At 43.7% G+C, this 14,164-nt stretch overlaps 2 protein-coding genes and 2 non-coding genes across 4 annotated transcripts; 2 read left to right on the top strand and 2 right to left on the bottom strand.

Moving 5' to 3' along the window:
* The first annotated feature begins 924 nt into the window (after positions 1-924).
* On the top strand, positions 925-996 carry Trnag-ucc (transfer RNA glycine (anticodon UCC)). Its single transcript has one exon. It is a non-coding gene; the product is annotated as a tRNA-Gly (tRNA).
* A 3,341-nt stretch (positions 997-4,337) lies between these two features.
* Trnag-ucc (transfer RNA glycine (anticodon UCC)) lies at positions 4,338-4,409 on the bottom strand. The gene has a single exon. It is a non-coding gene; the product is annotated as a tRNA-Gly (tRNA).
* A 200-nt stretch (positions 4,410-4,609) lies between these two features.
* Positions 4,610-10,057, top strand: LOC135396733 (activator of 90 kDa heat shock protein ATPase homolog 1-like). The gene is made up of 9 exons (XM_064627870.1): positions 4,610-4,869; positions 5,061-5,140; positions 5,214-5,324; positions 5,783-5,868; positions 5,953-6,073; positions 7,442-7,536; positions 7,644-7,769; positions 8,712-8,813; positions 9,251-10,057. The coding sequence occupies exons 1-9, from the start codon at positions 4,790-4,792 to the stop codon at positions 9,473-9,475; spliced, it is 1,026 nt and encodes a 341-aa protein (XP_064483940.1). The 5' UTR covers positions 4,610-4,789; the 3' UTR covers positions 9,476-10,057.
* On the bottom strand, positions 9,960-14,156 carry LOC135396735 (lys-63-specific deubiquitinase BRCC36-like). The gene is made up of 7 exons (XM_064627873.1): positions 13,907-14,156; positions 13,704-13,821; positions 13,482-13,571; positions 13,329-13,417; positions 13,200-13,264; positions 12,192-12,367; positions 9,960-10,374 (listed from the first exon to the last, which is right to left on the bottom strand). The coding sequence occupies exons 1-7, from the start codon at positions 14,009-14,011 to the stop codon at positions 10,193-10,195; spliced, it is 825 nt and encodes a 274-aa protein (XP_064483943.1). The 5' UTR covers positions 14,012-14,156; the 3' UTR covers positions 9,960-10,192.
* Between the last annotated feature and the right edge of the window lie 8 nt (positions 14,157-14,164).

Here is a 14,164-nt window from a genome sequence, read left to right as displayed (position 1 = left end):
CCACACACGGCTTGCGGTCGTGTGATGTCAGATATACGTGGACTGTGTGATGTCCGTGGCGGAGGAACGGAGGGTCCTGGTGAAAAAAGGAATGCATCTGCCACGTCATCTACCTTTGCCACTGCTACCACAAGGCGCCAGCCCCAACAAGCGTCAGGGTAAGGCGGAAAGAGAAGACTGAACTGCGGCGCACGAGCCGTGGAGCGTCAAAGAAAAATATAATACGTTTATATACAGGGTGGACAAAATTAAGCGTTCACGAGCTCTTGACAAAAAGAGCGATAGAAGGAAATCAGAGACTATCCTTGTGGTACTTGTGTTAGAAACAGGTTCTAGTCTTAATGTCATTCTAATGTCAATTCTAGTCATCCTCTTCACAAGATATAATTATTGTTGCTTCTCTAGTCAATGCGTGTATGCCAGTTTGTTTTTCTACAAGTGTTTCTTGCGCTGCGTGCCGACTAAGCTTCAGAGGGATGCTCCTACCCCACAAATAAATAAATGTTAAGACATTGTCATTGTGTTCTCGTCGATTGCTGTTTGTGCTCCTTTGCAAGAATAAAAATATTTTAAACGTGAAGTCCGTGGCCTGCGTGTTGCTCTCTTTGCTCGACACAAAATAAACCTCTAAAATTCTAAACAATTAAGTTCATTTTTCCCTCGCGCTGTAACTAACGTGGCTGCCGATATCGGCAGGAGCGAAATCGGGGGACGGGGAGAGGAGAAGAGGGGTTGGGGGACGGATGGTCTAGCCGCACCAGGTGCCGCCGACCCTAGCGACGCCACTGCCTCAGGGTCTTCTGCTGTTAAAGCGCAGGCCCTGCACGAAGGCTTGTAATGAAAGTTTTTTTCCCCTTAAATGCCCCATATGTGTATCTCCAGTTTTATAGATGCACGTACAAAGACAGGCACTTTTATTCATAGGCGTCGGTGGTATAGTGGTTAGCATAGCTGCCTTCCAAGCAGTTGACCCGGGTTCGATTCCCGGCCGACGCAACAATTTGTTTTTTTTCTGTCTACAGCTCTTTCCGCCGTTATTAATCCTCTTGAACAAGAGAGAAACTGATGTTCTGAGGCTGGAACAACATACAAGGGACAGATACGAACAAAGCCTCAAACCTCCTCTAATCCTCTTGTCGTACATTTTAATCCTTATACCATGACATTTAATCCGTTTGCCATAGGAATTAATTAATCCTCCTTTCATTATTTTTAATCCTCATTTCACGTAATTTAATCCGTTTCTCATGCAATTTAATCCAAGTGACTATGTGTGGGCTACATGACTTTTTTGTGTGTATTTTGGGACAATTCCCATGTGTACGCATATTGCGCATGCTTTTCACTAATATTGTGGGTTTCTGCACCATAACGGGATGCTGTGGGACTGTCAATTTGGATTACGGTGTTGTGGGACTATTCCCATGGCTACGAGCATTACCCATCGTTTTCATTAAAAACGTGGGTTTCTGCATTGTAATGGGATACTGTGGGACTGCCAATCTGGATTGTGATATTGTGGGACTATTTCGATGTCTACAGATATTACATATGCTTTTATTAAAAACATGGGTTTCTGCATTGTAATGGGATACTGTGGGACTGTGTATATGGATTACGATATTGTGAGACTATTCCCATGTGTACGGATATTGCCCATGCTTTTCGTTAGATATGCGGGTTTCTGCACTGTAATGGGATGCTGTGGAACTGTGGATCTTCATTCCGATATTGTGGGACTATTTCCATGTCTATGGGTATTACCCATGCTTTTCATTCAAAATGCAGGTTTCTGTAGTATAACGGGATACTGTGGGATTGTCTACCTGGTTTAGGATATTGTGGAACTATTCCCACGTGTACGGGTATTACCCATGCTATTCATTTAATATGTGGGTTTCTGCACTGTAATGGGATACTGTGGGACTGGCAATTTTGATTACGATATCCTGGGACAATAAGCATGTCTATGGGTATTCCCCGTGCTTTTCATTAAAACACGGGTTTTTGCACTAGTGGGATACTACGGGACTGTCAATCTTGATTAGGGTATTTTGAGACAATTCCCACGTCTACGGGTATTGCACATGCTGTTCATTATAATGCGGGTTTCTGCACCATAATGGGATACTGTGGGATGGTCAATCTGGATTGTGGTATTGCGGGACTATTCCCATGTCTACGGATTTTACCCATGGTTTTCATTAAAAATACGGGTTTCTGTACCGTAATGGGATGCAGTGGGACTGTCAACCTTGCTTACAATATTGTGGGACTATTCCCATGTGCGCGGGTGTTACCCATGCTTTTAATTAAATATGCGCGTTTCTGCACTATAATGGGATACTGTGGGACTGGCAATCTTGATTGCGATATCCTGGGACTATAAGCATGTCTATGGGTATTCCCCGTGCTTTTCATTAAAAACGCGGGTTTTTGCACTAATGGGATACTGTGCGACTGTCAATCTGGATAGCGGTATTGTGGGACTATTCCCATGACTACGGATTTTACCCATGGTTTTCATTAAAAACGCGGGTTTCTGCACTGTAATGGGATACTATGGGACTGTCTATCTGGATCACAGTATCCCATTACAGTGCAGAAATTGGCATAATTAATGAAAAGCATGAGTAATACCCACACACATGGGAGTAGTCCCACAATATCCTAAACCAGATAGACAGTCCCACAGTATCCCGTTATACTGTAGAAACCCGCATTTTGAATGAAAAGCATGGGTAATACCCATAGACAATGAAATAGTCCAACAATATCGTAATCCAGATTGACAGAACCGCAGTATCCCATTACAGTGCAAATAACCGCGTTTTTAATTGAAAGCAAGGGGAATGCCCATAGACATGCATATAATCCCAGGATATCGTAATCAAGATCGACAGTCCCACAGTATCCTATTAAGGTGCAGAAACTCGCATATTTAATGAAAAGCATGGGTAATACCCGCACACATGTGAATAGTCCCACAATATCGCAAGCAAGGTTGAAGGTCCCACTGTATCCCATTACGGTGCAGAAACCCGTATTTTAAATCAAAACCATGGGTAAAATACGTAGACATGGGAATAGTCCCACGATACCGCAATCCAGATTGACCGTCCCACAGTATCCCATTATGGTGCAGAAACCCGCATTATTAATGAAAAGCGTGTGCAATACCCGTAGCCATGGGAATTGTCTCAAAATACCGTAATCAAGATTGACAGTCCCGCAGTATCCCATTACAGTGCAGAATCCCACATATTTAACGAAAAGCATGGGTAATACCTGCACACGTGGGAATAGTCCCACAGTATCCCATTACAGAGCAGAATCCCACATATTTAACAAAAAGCATGGGTAATACCCGCACACATGGGAATAGTCCCACAGTATCTCATTACAGTGCAGAAACCCACATATTTAACGAAAAGCATGGGTAATACCCGCACACATGGGAATAGTTCCACAATATCCTAAACTAGACAGACAATCCCACACTATCCCGTTATACTCCAGAAACCTGCATTTTGAATGAAAAGCACCGGTGATACCCATAGACATGGAAATAGTCCCACAATATCGTAATGAAGAATGACGGTCCCGCAGTATCTCATTACAGTGCCAAAAAACGTGTTTTTAATGGAAAGCACTGGGAATAACCGTAGACTTGCTTATAGTCCCAGGATATCATAATGAATATCGACAGTCCCACATTATCCCATTACAGTGCAGAAACCCGCATATCTAATGAAAAGCATGGGTAATATCCGTACACCTGGGAATGGGAATAGTCCCACAATATCGTAATCCATATACACAGTCCCACAGTATCCCATTACAATGCAGAAACCCATGTTTTTAATAAAAGCATATGTAATATCTGTAGACATCGAAATAGTCCCACAATATCACAATCCAGATTGGCAGTCCCACAGTATCCCATTACAATGCAGGAACCCACGTTTTTAATGAAAACGATGGGTAATGCTCGTAGCCATGGGAATAGTCCCACAACACCGTAATCCAAATTGACAGTCCCACAGTATCCCGTTATGGTGCAGAAACCCACAATATTAGTGAAAAGCATGCGCAATATGCGTACACATGGGAATTGTCCCAAAATACACACAAAAAAGTCATGTAGCCCACACATAGTCACTTGGATTAAATTGCATGAGAAACGGATTAAATTACGTGAAATGAGGATTAAAAATAATGAAAGGACGATTAATTCCTATGGCAAACGGATTAAATGTCATGGTATAAGGATTAAAATGTACGACAAGAGGATTAATAACGGCGGAAAAAGCTGTAGACAGAAAAAAACAAACATCTGCGTCGGCCGGGAATCGAACCCGGGTCAACTGCTTGGAAGGCAGCTATGCTAACCACTATACCACCGACGCCAACGAAAAACGTGCCATTTAAATGTTAAATAACAATAATTCAGTAATCTGGACAGCTGACGAAATAAGGTTTCTGTAAATACTGTTCATCAATGAAACATCTTCACAGAATATTGACCACAGCAATGAAACAAATTGTGTTTCTTACATGCACGAGTCAACCCAGCTTCACAATCCACCGCCCACCGCTTGGGGGCGGCCGGACGGCACCGAGCGCAACCGAGCGCTGTAGCAGGCGAATCGTGATCATTCGCGAATTTTCTAGATCGTCGCCTTTTTCTGGTGGGATTTGTAGCGGTCAGTATACTTACTGGTGCGTCAGGTGTCTCGACGTATACAACTTTACGTCGCATATTTATATCGGAATACGGGTGTGAGACATGGCGAAATGGGGTGAAGGAGACCCACGTTGGATCGTCGAGGAGAGGCCTGATGCCACTAACGTTAATAATTGGCATTGGTGAGGAATTGGTTTTTATTAGCCCCCGATTCGTGCACTATTAAATCGCTAAACTTGCCAACCTTGCACTACACAGTTTTTCTTTCATTGTGATTCATGAACTTGATCAGGCCGCACATGTTTGTAACTCACGGTGTATGAATGAACGCTTGGGAGAAGTTCATAACTGCTGTTCTGCATGCTATTTTTAGGACAGAAAAGAATGCATCACAGTGGTCCAAAGACAAATTAACCGAGCTCTTCACGGGTTTAGAGATCAAAGCTCCTAACGGTATGTTGTAGTGCCCCACCATAATCCGGTATCTGCGAGTGCATCGATGATCATTACGTTGTTTCAATTTCAGGCTCCTGTAAAGTACTGGAAGTTAGCAAATGTGAAGGTGAAGCCGTCGCAAACAACAGGAAAGCGAAGTTGATATTTTTTTACGAATGGTCGCTGGAATTAAAATGGGAAGGTAAGGAGCCTGATTGTAACGGCACGCGTTACGAGCACTGTCTTTATTATTCCAGGCTCAGGATAATGGTCACGCAGTGCCTGATTATAATCGTGCGCATGTAATAACTTGAACATTTTCCACATTAAGACTTTCAAAACATTTCGTAGAAGGGTGGGTTATTTTATGTTCAATCCAGGTCGTATGCTTCGGAAAGCTTGAATGAATTCAAGCTGCTGTATGTCATAGAAACACAAAGCAGGCAATGAATTGAATATGAAACTCAAACAAAGCTCTCTGTTATTCAGTCACAGTCTGTAGCTTCACTCGCATTGCCATTATTTCCTAACGTCGGCAGCGTTGTATAGCTACCGAAGGCCCGAGAGCGAAATTGTATGCTTTTAGAATTGTTGTGCAATGTGTACTCGGCAATGTAGGAATTTATTCAGCTGCATAAAGGCCTTTCAATATGCCTACAGGGGAAATAGACGACGACGACGAAACCGTGCAGGGCAAGGTGGAAATCCCGAATTTGAGCGAAGAGCATGACCCGTCTGATGTTGATGTACGTATATTCTCTTCTTTTTAATTCTGTCTGTATGTAAGGTGTACACTTGAGAAACATCGTGACATTTTGCTTGCATTGCAGGTAACTGTCACTGTTCAAGGGAATAGTAAAACAGCCGATACACTCAAGGAAATGATGAGAAAACAGGGAACGGAGGTCATTCGCAGTCAGCTTGAGAAATACATTTCGGGCTTAAAGAAAGGTAACAGCAAAAGCCTCTCACAAAAAACAACTGACAAACCCCGATTCAGGAGTGGTACTGCACTCAGCAGAAATCCTTTTTCAGCTACTACTGTAAGGCAAGTGTTGTTTTAAAGGAGCATGCAAGGACTAAACAAAAAAAAATGGTGTGAAAGAGATAGAATGTGGGATTACAAGTCCTGGGATACATATTCGCACAAAAATATGGGTTCAACGCGCAATCCTGGTGTGCTGGTGGGATGTGCTTCTCTCAGCAGCCAGTCTCCAACATCACGCCAGCAGGGCCAACGAGAGGGTGGGGCAGCCAGGGACGGCGCCCCGAGGCCCGGGCACTTCAGGAATTCGTGGGACCCAAGGCCTGTACGGGCACGACCCATCCCCGGGCCCGTAATTTCTCTCGCCGGCGCTGCACGCCAGTCGCCCGATAGTGAAGAGCATTAATTCCTCTTTTTCTTTCTTTCAATTGGCATTTGCATTTCTCAGTTTCAGTTGACAGTTACATTTGTCAGTTTCTGTTGGCAGTGTTTTGCAGTTTTGATTTTCTCAGGAAATGTGTGCTTCCGGAAGGAAATATTTTGCGTGACAGTTCCTCAAAGCAGTATGTTCTCTAGTATGCACTGAAAAAAAAACGTATGTTTGAGGTGTCTTCCATGCCCCTTTAACACCCACACGGACACAGGGATGACCACATGATGGGATTTTATTATGTCTCGCATGTGGTCGTTGCAAGACACACAGTGTGTCTTATTGTTTTGTAGCACGCAACCCCCATTATTGTGGAGTGCGCAGTTCTGAGCAGGGTGAGAGAATGTGCATAAATATATTGAGGGAATATGTACGGCCTGCGTCGGAGTTAACTTGAATGCCATTCCGGCCTGCGGTCCCTGCTGGTGCTTAGAAGAAATTGCGGAGGGTATTTCGGTCATCATCTCATTCCAGTTAGAGGGGTGGCCAGAGCCGTCACGAGGTGTGTTTATACCTAGGGCAAGGTAAACGTGAAGCACCCCCCCCCCCCCCCCCCTCTCTCAATGCCTTCAGAAGCTCTGTAAACAAAGAAAAGAAAACGCTTATTTGCACTGCCGAGACCATAAATTCAAATTCTCTTCATTCCCGCTTTATATTGTCCAGCCAACCTGCCAGGGCCTTCCATTCGGCGCCCTCTCCAGCGAGGGAGCCCGGGGCGGCTGCCCCTCTCGCCCCCCCCCCCCCCCAAGTTAACTTTGATGCGAGTACAGTGTATCTTTGCTATTTGTTCTGCAGAATGTAGCCACTGGAAAAGCCTGATCACCATGTACTGAGTTCAATATCAGGCTACAGAAGCTGCTAGTGGGGCTGGCATACCAATTTTCCTTTTTCGTGTTTCCTGCAGAATTTTCTCAAGGTATGATTCTTCCGACGAAGAATACAACTGCCAACCAGGAGTCATCTGTGGGGAAGACAACTTTAAACATAAAAAAAGACCAGGTGGGTGTACAGTAGCAAAGCTCGCCGTGAGAATTGAAATGAAAATGTTTCGTTATTAGTGCATCCTGATGAACTTATTACAACTCGAAGCAATGATTTCGTTCCAGATTATCAATGGCATGTCGGGTGACAGGAGAGACGCAGGTGTGAAACTGGATGTGTCGATGATAAACCTCAAGGAATCATTCAAGTGCACCGCGCAAGAACTCTACCGGGCCCTCACAGTACCAGAGGTATGTCGAAAGCTGTTCCAAATAACCGCACAAAGGGGCCTGTTTCAGGTGTTTTTTGCAAAGTTATTACCAAAGCTTGTCACACTAGCAGAATGAACACTAGATGCCTAAAATGCTGATGACTGATTGCACTTTTCTTCCTCCTGGGCATCACAAATTTCATTTTTCCTTCGCCTCGTTTCCGGGTGGAACGCGAATATCGCCCTGCGGAGCTGCTAGAGTCTCAGGGAAAACCTTCCTCTATAACGCTTTGATCCAGTAGATTGAGAGGGTTTAAGTACACATGGAATACTTCCACAAAAGAAAGGAAATTCTTTGCATTCTCAATATCCTCCTCTGCTCTCCCTCCATAGTCCTTCCCCCTAGCGATTATAGCTGCTGATTTTCGGCAACTATTTTTGCCGTAAACGCTTAAAATGCCGAAAACATTAGAATTTGACGTAACGTATAGATGCTGAAAAGCACCTGCCGCATCTCCCCAGGAATAAATGCTGAAAATGCGGAACCCTACAAGTAAGTTATGTGATGACAAACCCGTTCAACTTCTACTGTTCAAAAGCTTTTCTGATGCTGGAATCAAAAATAAAGGTAGACGTTGTTAGTACAAAACAGTTGGCGGGAAGACAGCTAGAAGTAAACTGGAAAGACACTCGCAGAACTCTTGGAATATGAGAAATCCATGCGAGTGCTACAAACGTAGATTCCTGTCACTTTAGTGACTTTAAGGGTTGTTTGAAAATTGTCGGTTGGAACGTGTCCTACCATGGTGGTGTAACAGTGCTCCAAAGAGCAGTTGCTGTACCGTCGACTCTGCAACCATTCTTCCAGCAACTGTTACCAAATGCAGAGCAAGCGGTTCCTCTGATGAGCTCTGTTTTGGCAGTGATAGAATGTGCTTGAGGGCTCCAAAAATCTTTGACTTATAGATTGCTTCCTTACTAGATGGTGCAAGCATTCACCCTGAGCCAGTGCAAGATTGAAGCCGAAAAAGGAGGCAGATTCGAGCTCTTTGGAGGAAACGTCTCTGGTACCTTCACAGAGCTGGTAAATACTAGCTTTGCCTTGCACATTCAGTCCAGATGACAACCTACTAGACTATAACGACCATGTCATAATCGGCAACGAGGAACCCGTCCGCACAATCTGCTATTCATCGGCCTGCGAGATCTATATTATGATTGGAAATGGAAATTTGAATATTGAATGCACAGAATGTTGTCTGCTACGACTACCGTAGCAGACGACAGCAACAGCTCCTATGAAAACGCGTAGGATGATGATGATGATAACTTTAGAAACAAGCATCACCTATGGGACATCCACCGCTTGTACAAAAAGTATTGCAGAAATTGAGGAAGCAATAACTGTGCCGATGATGAGTAGCGCCACCGCTAGCTTCCAAATGCTGCGCAAGGAAGGGGCGCCCATGACATGGTCGTGGTCCAGATGAACATCTCAAACCACGAACACGTGTCTCGCAGGTGCCGGATGAAAAGATTTGCATGCAGTGGAGATTTCGTGGTTGGCCCGACGGACACTTCTCACAGGTCACGATCAAGATAACGCAGAAGAGCGACTGCACGGATCTGGAGCTAATGCAGATTGGGGTGCCACGTTCGGAGGCTGAGAGGACGGAGGACGGGTGGCGCCGCCACTACTGGGAGAGCATGAAGCGAGTCTTTGGTTTCGGTGTCTCACTCTACTGAGGACCATCCGTATCTGCCCGTTAATTTCACCCGACTTTCCCGTCACACACTGCACACGTTATCTGCATGTACGGATCGGCAGAGATTTACTAGCAGTTGCTGCATGGAACTGAATTTGTGGTAAATTAACTGCTTTAGAGGCATTCATTTTCAAAGAGCCAGCATTTGAAGAAAAGCCAATTTTAACTTCTGAACCTTGGCCCACAACCTTAAGAACCCACAAAGTGAATGTGGGGGTGCTCTTTGCTTTCATCACCATTTGTAGAAAACTTGGCTTGCTTGCAGCACTGAAATGCTGACCTGAATAAGCTGTATTGTGCGTTGTCTATATTTAAAAGCCTTTTGGGTCGTACTTCGTGTAACACACAGGCAAGTACATCTGCCACCCTGCAGTGTGTGAGAAAACTATTCTCCTTCCATTGTACATATTACTTTTGTGACCCTTAACCATAAACTGCGATTTTGTACAGAGATTTTCCTGTCCTCCACCTTCTGTACACCTCTGCCTTTATTTTGAAACCATAGATTGTTTCACATCCTCAACTGAATGAACTCAACTGAAATGAACAATGGTGGTTTCCAGATATGTGGTTGTGTGAAATTCATTCTTGAAACCATTCAGTATTACACGGAAGCAAAGAAATACTACAACAGTTTCACTGGGGATGAATGTAGAAAATACTGACAATAAGTTAAGCATACACGGCAAAATCGATATCAGCACTTGTTCAACTCTACAACATGCTGTGTTCTTCTTTCGGCGATGCTCTTTTGTAGTTCAGCTTTTTCCACTTCTAGCTGGTTAAGTAGCTGCTGGTTATATTGGAGTCGGTTCTCCAAACTCTGCAGCAGTGGCCCACTGACAGCTTCTGCAATGTTGCACAGTGCTTTCACGAACACTGGGGAAGAAAGTTATGGAAACTGATCAACATTCACACTTTCCTTGCCAACTGTTTAGGGATGTGGGAAGAGTCACTTTTAGCCGAAGCGAATAGTTACAGTATATGTACAGTAAAACCTCTCATCTCGGACAACCTCCTAAGTCGGACGAAAAGTTGTTGCACCGGCGCGCTTCCATTGAAAATACATGGGGAGAAAATTCTCTGTCGGACACCTCCCTATCTCGGAAGTAGGACACTGTTTTCTTGCTAAGTCAGACAAAAGGCCAAGCGTCAGTTTCGCAAACTTAATCAGAATTTCCACTCGGAAGGCCTGTAGCCGGCTAATCCGTTGACCTGTGAACAATATCGTCCGGATTACAAAGGAGAAGGGGTTTCTGTTTGACGCTGCGAAGTTACTATGGAAGTACCTGCGCCCTCGCATGTTTACAAACGCAATAACAGTTGCTTGTCAGATGTGTGCTTCCATTCTGGCTGCAGACCGTGTGGGAGAGCTCAGCAGACTGCCCAGCAATGCCAAAGCGAAAGCTCGTGGAATTGACACTCGAGAGGAAGAAAAGTTCTTGACACTCTGTACGGAAGAGCAACAAGCAGGCAACTTGCGGAAGAATTTAAGATTTCCAAGTCAACAGTGTCCAGAATCAGTGTGAGCAGAGATGAAATCTTACGCGCTTGGGAGCAGAACTCCAACTGCAAGAGGAAAAGGATCCTCGGGAAGACTGACAACAAGAGCGTGAACGAAAAGGTGCTGCACTTCTTTTTTTGATTACCGATCGAAAAACATTCCCGTTTCCAGCCTAATGTTGCAAGAACAGAGTATTTTGTAGAGGTGGGACGAATCCAAGGAAGGTTCTGCGAATCCACGAATCTCGAATCCTCTCTTTAAAAGGAGTTTAAAAAGCCACGAAAAAAACTTCTACTGAAAAATGTTTTGAAGCAAAATAGGATACATTTGTTTAATAAAAAAATTAATGAATAATAGTTCAGTTTCTGGACAAAATATACCTATATAGTAATTTATTTAACATATTGTTCATAGACTAAAAAGATTTACATAAATTCTCTAGTCTGAATTATTTCCATAAAGCTAAAGCAACAATCAAAAGCAAAACTGTATTACTTTTAAACTTGTAATGTAATAGTTCCTGCCTGAACTCTTTCAGTCCAGAGCAATGTAAACAAAGAAACAAGAAAACAACCGCCGGTCAATGAGGTTTTCGGTGGACTCCAGAGGCGCCGATTTGAAAAACAAATAAACAAACGTGGTTGGTGGATTCGAAAGATTCGATTCGCTGATTTGGGCACTGGGATTCGGATTCCCGAATCTCGAATCCCTGCCTAGGATTCGTGGATTCGAGGAATTGGTTGGCACATCCGATAGATACTGCTTCACATTCTGAGAATCTCTAGAATAAACTCTCAAATACCACCATGGCGTCCTTTGTGTATCGTTTTTTCTCACACTCCTAATGTCCGATTCTCCAACTCGGACACCCCTCTCAGTAGGACAGGACTAGGATGCACGATGAGTGTTCGACATATGGAGGTTCTACTGTATATTGAACCGAACACATATGTTGCATATATAGCATATATAGTCTCGTGGCAGTCAAAGGCTTAAGAGCTAACTATTCAAAGGTATTCTGTTAGGAAGAGACATCTCTTTCATTCAAAACTGTCGAATTCAATATTAGGTTTGGAATGCAAATCTCATATACAGTTATTCGTCTCAGTGTTTTGAAAATCCAAATATTTGCACGGTCCCACAAATGTTATCACTGGCGAAGTGATTTTTCGAGAATAGAAATGTATCACACCTGCACTATTGTGCGTTTTGGTCAAAAAATCCAGTCCTGGCACTTGCTTAGTCATGTTGTATATGTCTTGTTCTTCCTGACACAGTATTGCAGGCAGCTGTACCAGTGCTGACAAGCATGCACTGGAAATATGGGTAGCAGGTACCAAGTAGAGTGGTATCTCGACTCTAACATACCTGCAAAAGACGAGTTCTCATAAGGCAACGTTTTTCACAGTACTCCTGTACTCAACAATATAGTATCTAGCAGACCTGTAAAGTAATTAACTACAAGTAATGCAGTTACTACAACGGATTAATTATATTGTTTGTAATTAGTTACTTGCATGATCACAGTTGCCTGTAATTCTAACAGTCACTCAATTACTTTTGAGAGCAATTTGTAATTCACATGGAATTACTTTTGGTGTCAACCTTGGAGTTGCTCTGCGTGGGATTTCCAGATTCAAACCCATGTTAGATATCAGTGGCGTAAACCCAACCCCCTCCCCTCAAAATTGTACCTTTGGTAGTGCACTTGGGAGAGGGAAAAGCAGGGAGGAAATCCTCTCCCCCATGTAAAGTTGCCGTAGACCCCCCCCCCCCCCCCCCCCCGGGAATATTTTTCTGACTACCCTACTGTTAGACGTTTGTCAATTTTCAAATCAATGACTCTTGCTTCTTTGGGAAGGATGAGATTACAGTAGGCACCTTTGTGCTGTGCTTTTTCAGCCTCAATTCAGGCATTGTTGTGTTTTTACTGATCACAAGTTTCTAGTCATACTGCACGAGTCATTTCATTTCATTTGTTCTTTCAACTACTGCACATTAGTAATACTACCTTCATGCGGGAGCAAGAATAAGGCCATGCACAAAAGGCATACCTATTGTAATGAATGTAGTTACAACTCCTGTGCTGTAATTATAACTAGTTTATATACTTTTTGGAGCATATATTTGTAATCGTATTTCAATTACTGTAATTGTTACAGGGCTGTCAACTTGTATGTCAATGAGGAATTCAATGTACCTAGGCATGCTGCCATCTACAGCTTGGTTCACAGACTGAAAGCATGTTACCTGGAACTGATTCACCTGTAGAGAGGGCACAACATTGTATATATTAGCCACTGTACAGCATCTCTGCTTTACATTGCACCTTTGTCGTGCTGTCTTGATTGAACACCGAAAATATCAAGCCCACAAATCCTTCATCCATCATTTGGTAGATGGACTGGGTTTGGACGTCTGCAAGGAAAACGTAATACACGTATGAAATGTCAAGTTAACTTGCCATGCAAGTGCAGCTTACCAACGTGTGATGGCCATACTGTTATATGGGGATGAGAGTGGTACCACCCCAGGACACGAATGGGTCTGCCGTGGACATGGGCGAGCACTTGGTTTCAGTTACAGTTAAGGTGCACCTTTAACAGGCATGTAAGTTTCGTTTGGTTCCACAAACTCCTGCTTTGTTTCCCTTCCCCTACCTACTCAAGCTCTGCGTATCACCTGACACAAGAAAAGGATATTTCTGCTTGTGTCGATGCATCTGACAGCTGTTCAGGGGATATCTCGACGCGGTCTTTTCGCTTGTCTGATCTTCGTAATACGATAACAGCTGATATATGCGCAACTTTCGTCTCGTCAATCTACAGTCAGAAGTAAACGTAATGAAGGTACCCTTTAAGCAATCGGGCAAAATCTGTAATTTCACTTTCACCACAAAGTGCCCACCTCTCCTATGAGCAAGCCCATAACTTCTTCCTTTTCCGTCGACAAAGCGTGGCTCAGACAAACCATGTAGACGTCCATCGAAAGGTTAACTCGTTTCGTGCCCATTCTGTTAACATCTATTCCATAAAGTGCAACGAACGGCACGTGAAACACGCCTCAAAACACTACAAATTCTGCTAGAAAACGTTATACGTTATGTTCTGGTGCTGTATTGGACTGTTCTGGCTTCAGAAGTCCAGCCATTGGCCAATCCAGCGG

The sequence above is a fragment of the Ornithodoros turicata genome, chromosome 6 (genome assembly GCF_037126465.1).
Source record: "Ornithodoros turicata isolate Travis chromosome 6, ASM3712646v1, whole genome shotgun sequence".
Classification (NCBI taxonomy): Eukaryota; Metazoa; Arthropoda; class Arachnida; order Ixodida; family Argasidae; genus Ornithodoros; species Ornithodoros turicata.
The sequence above is the reverse complement of the archived record's forward strand: the minus strand, read 5'-3'. Positions and strand labels throughout refer to the sequence as shown.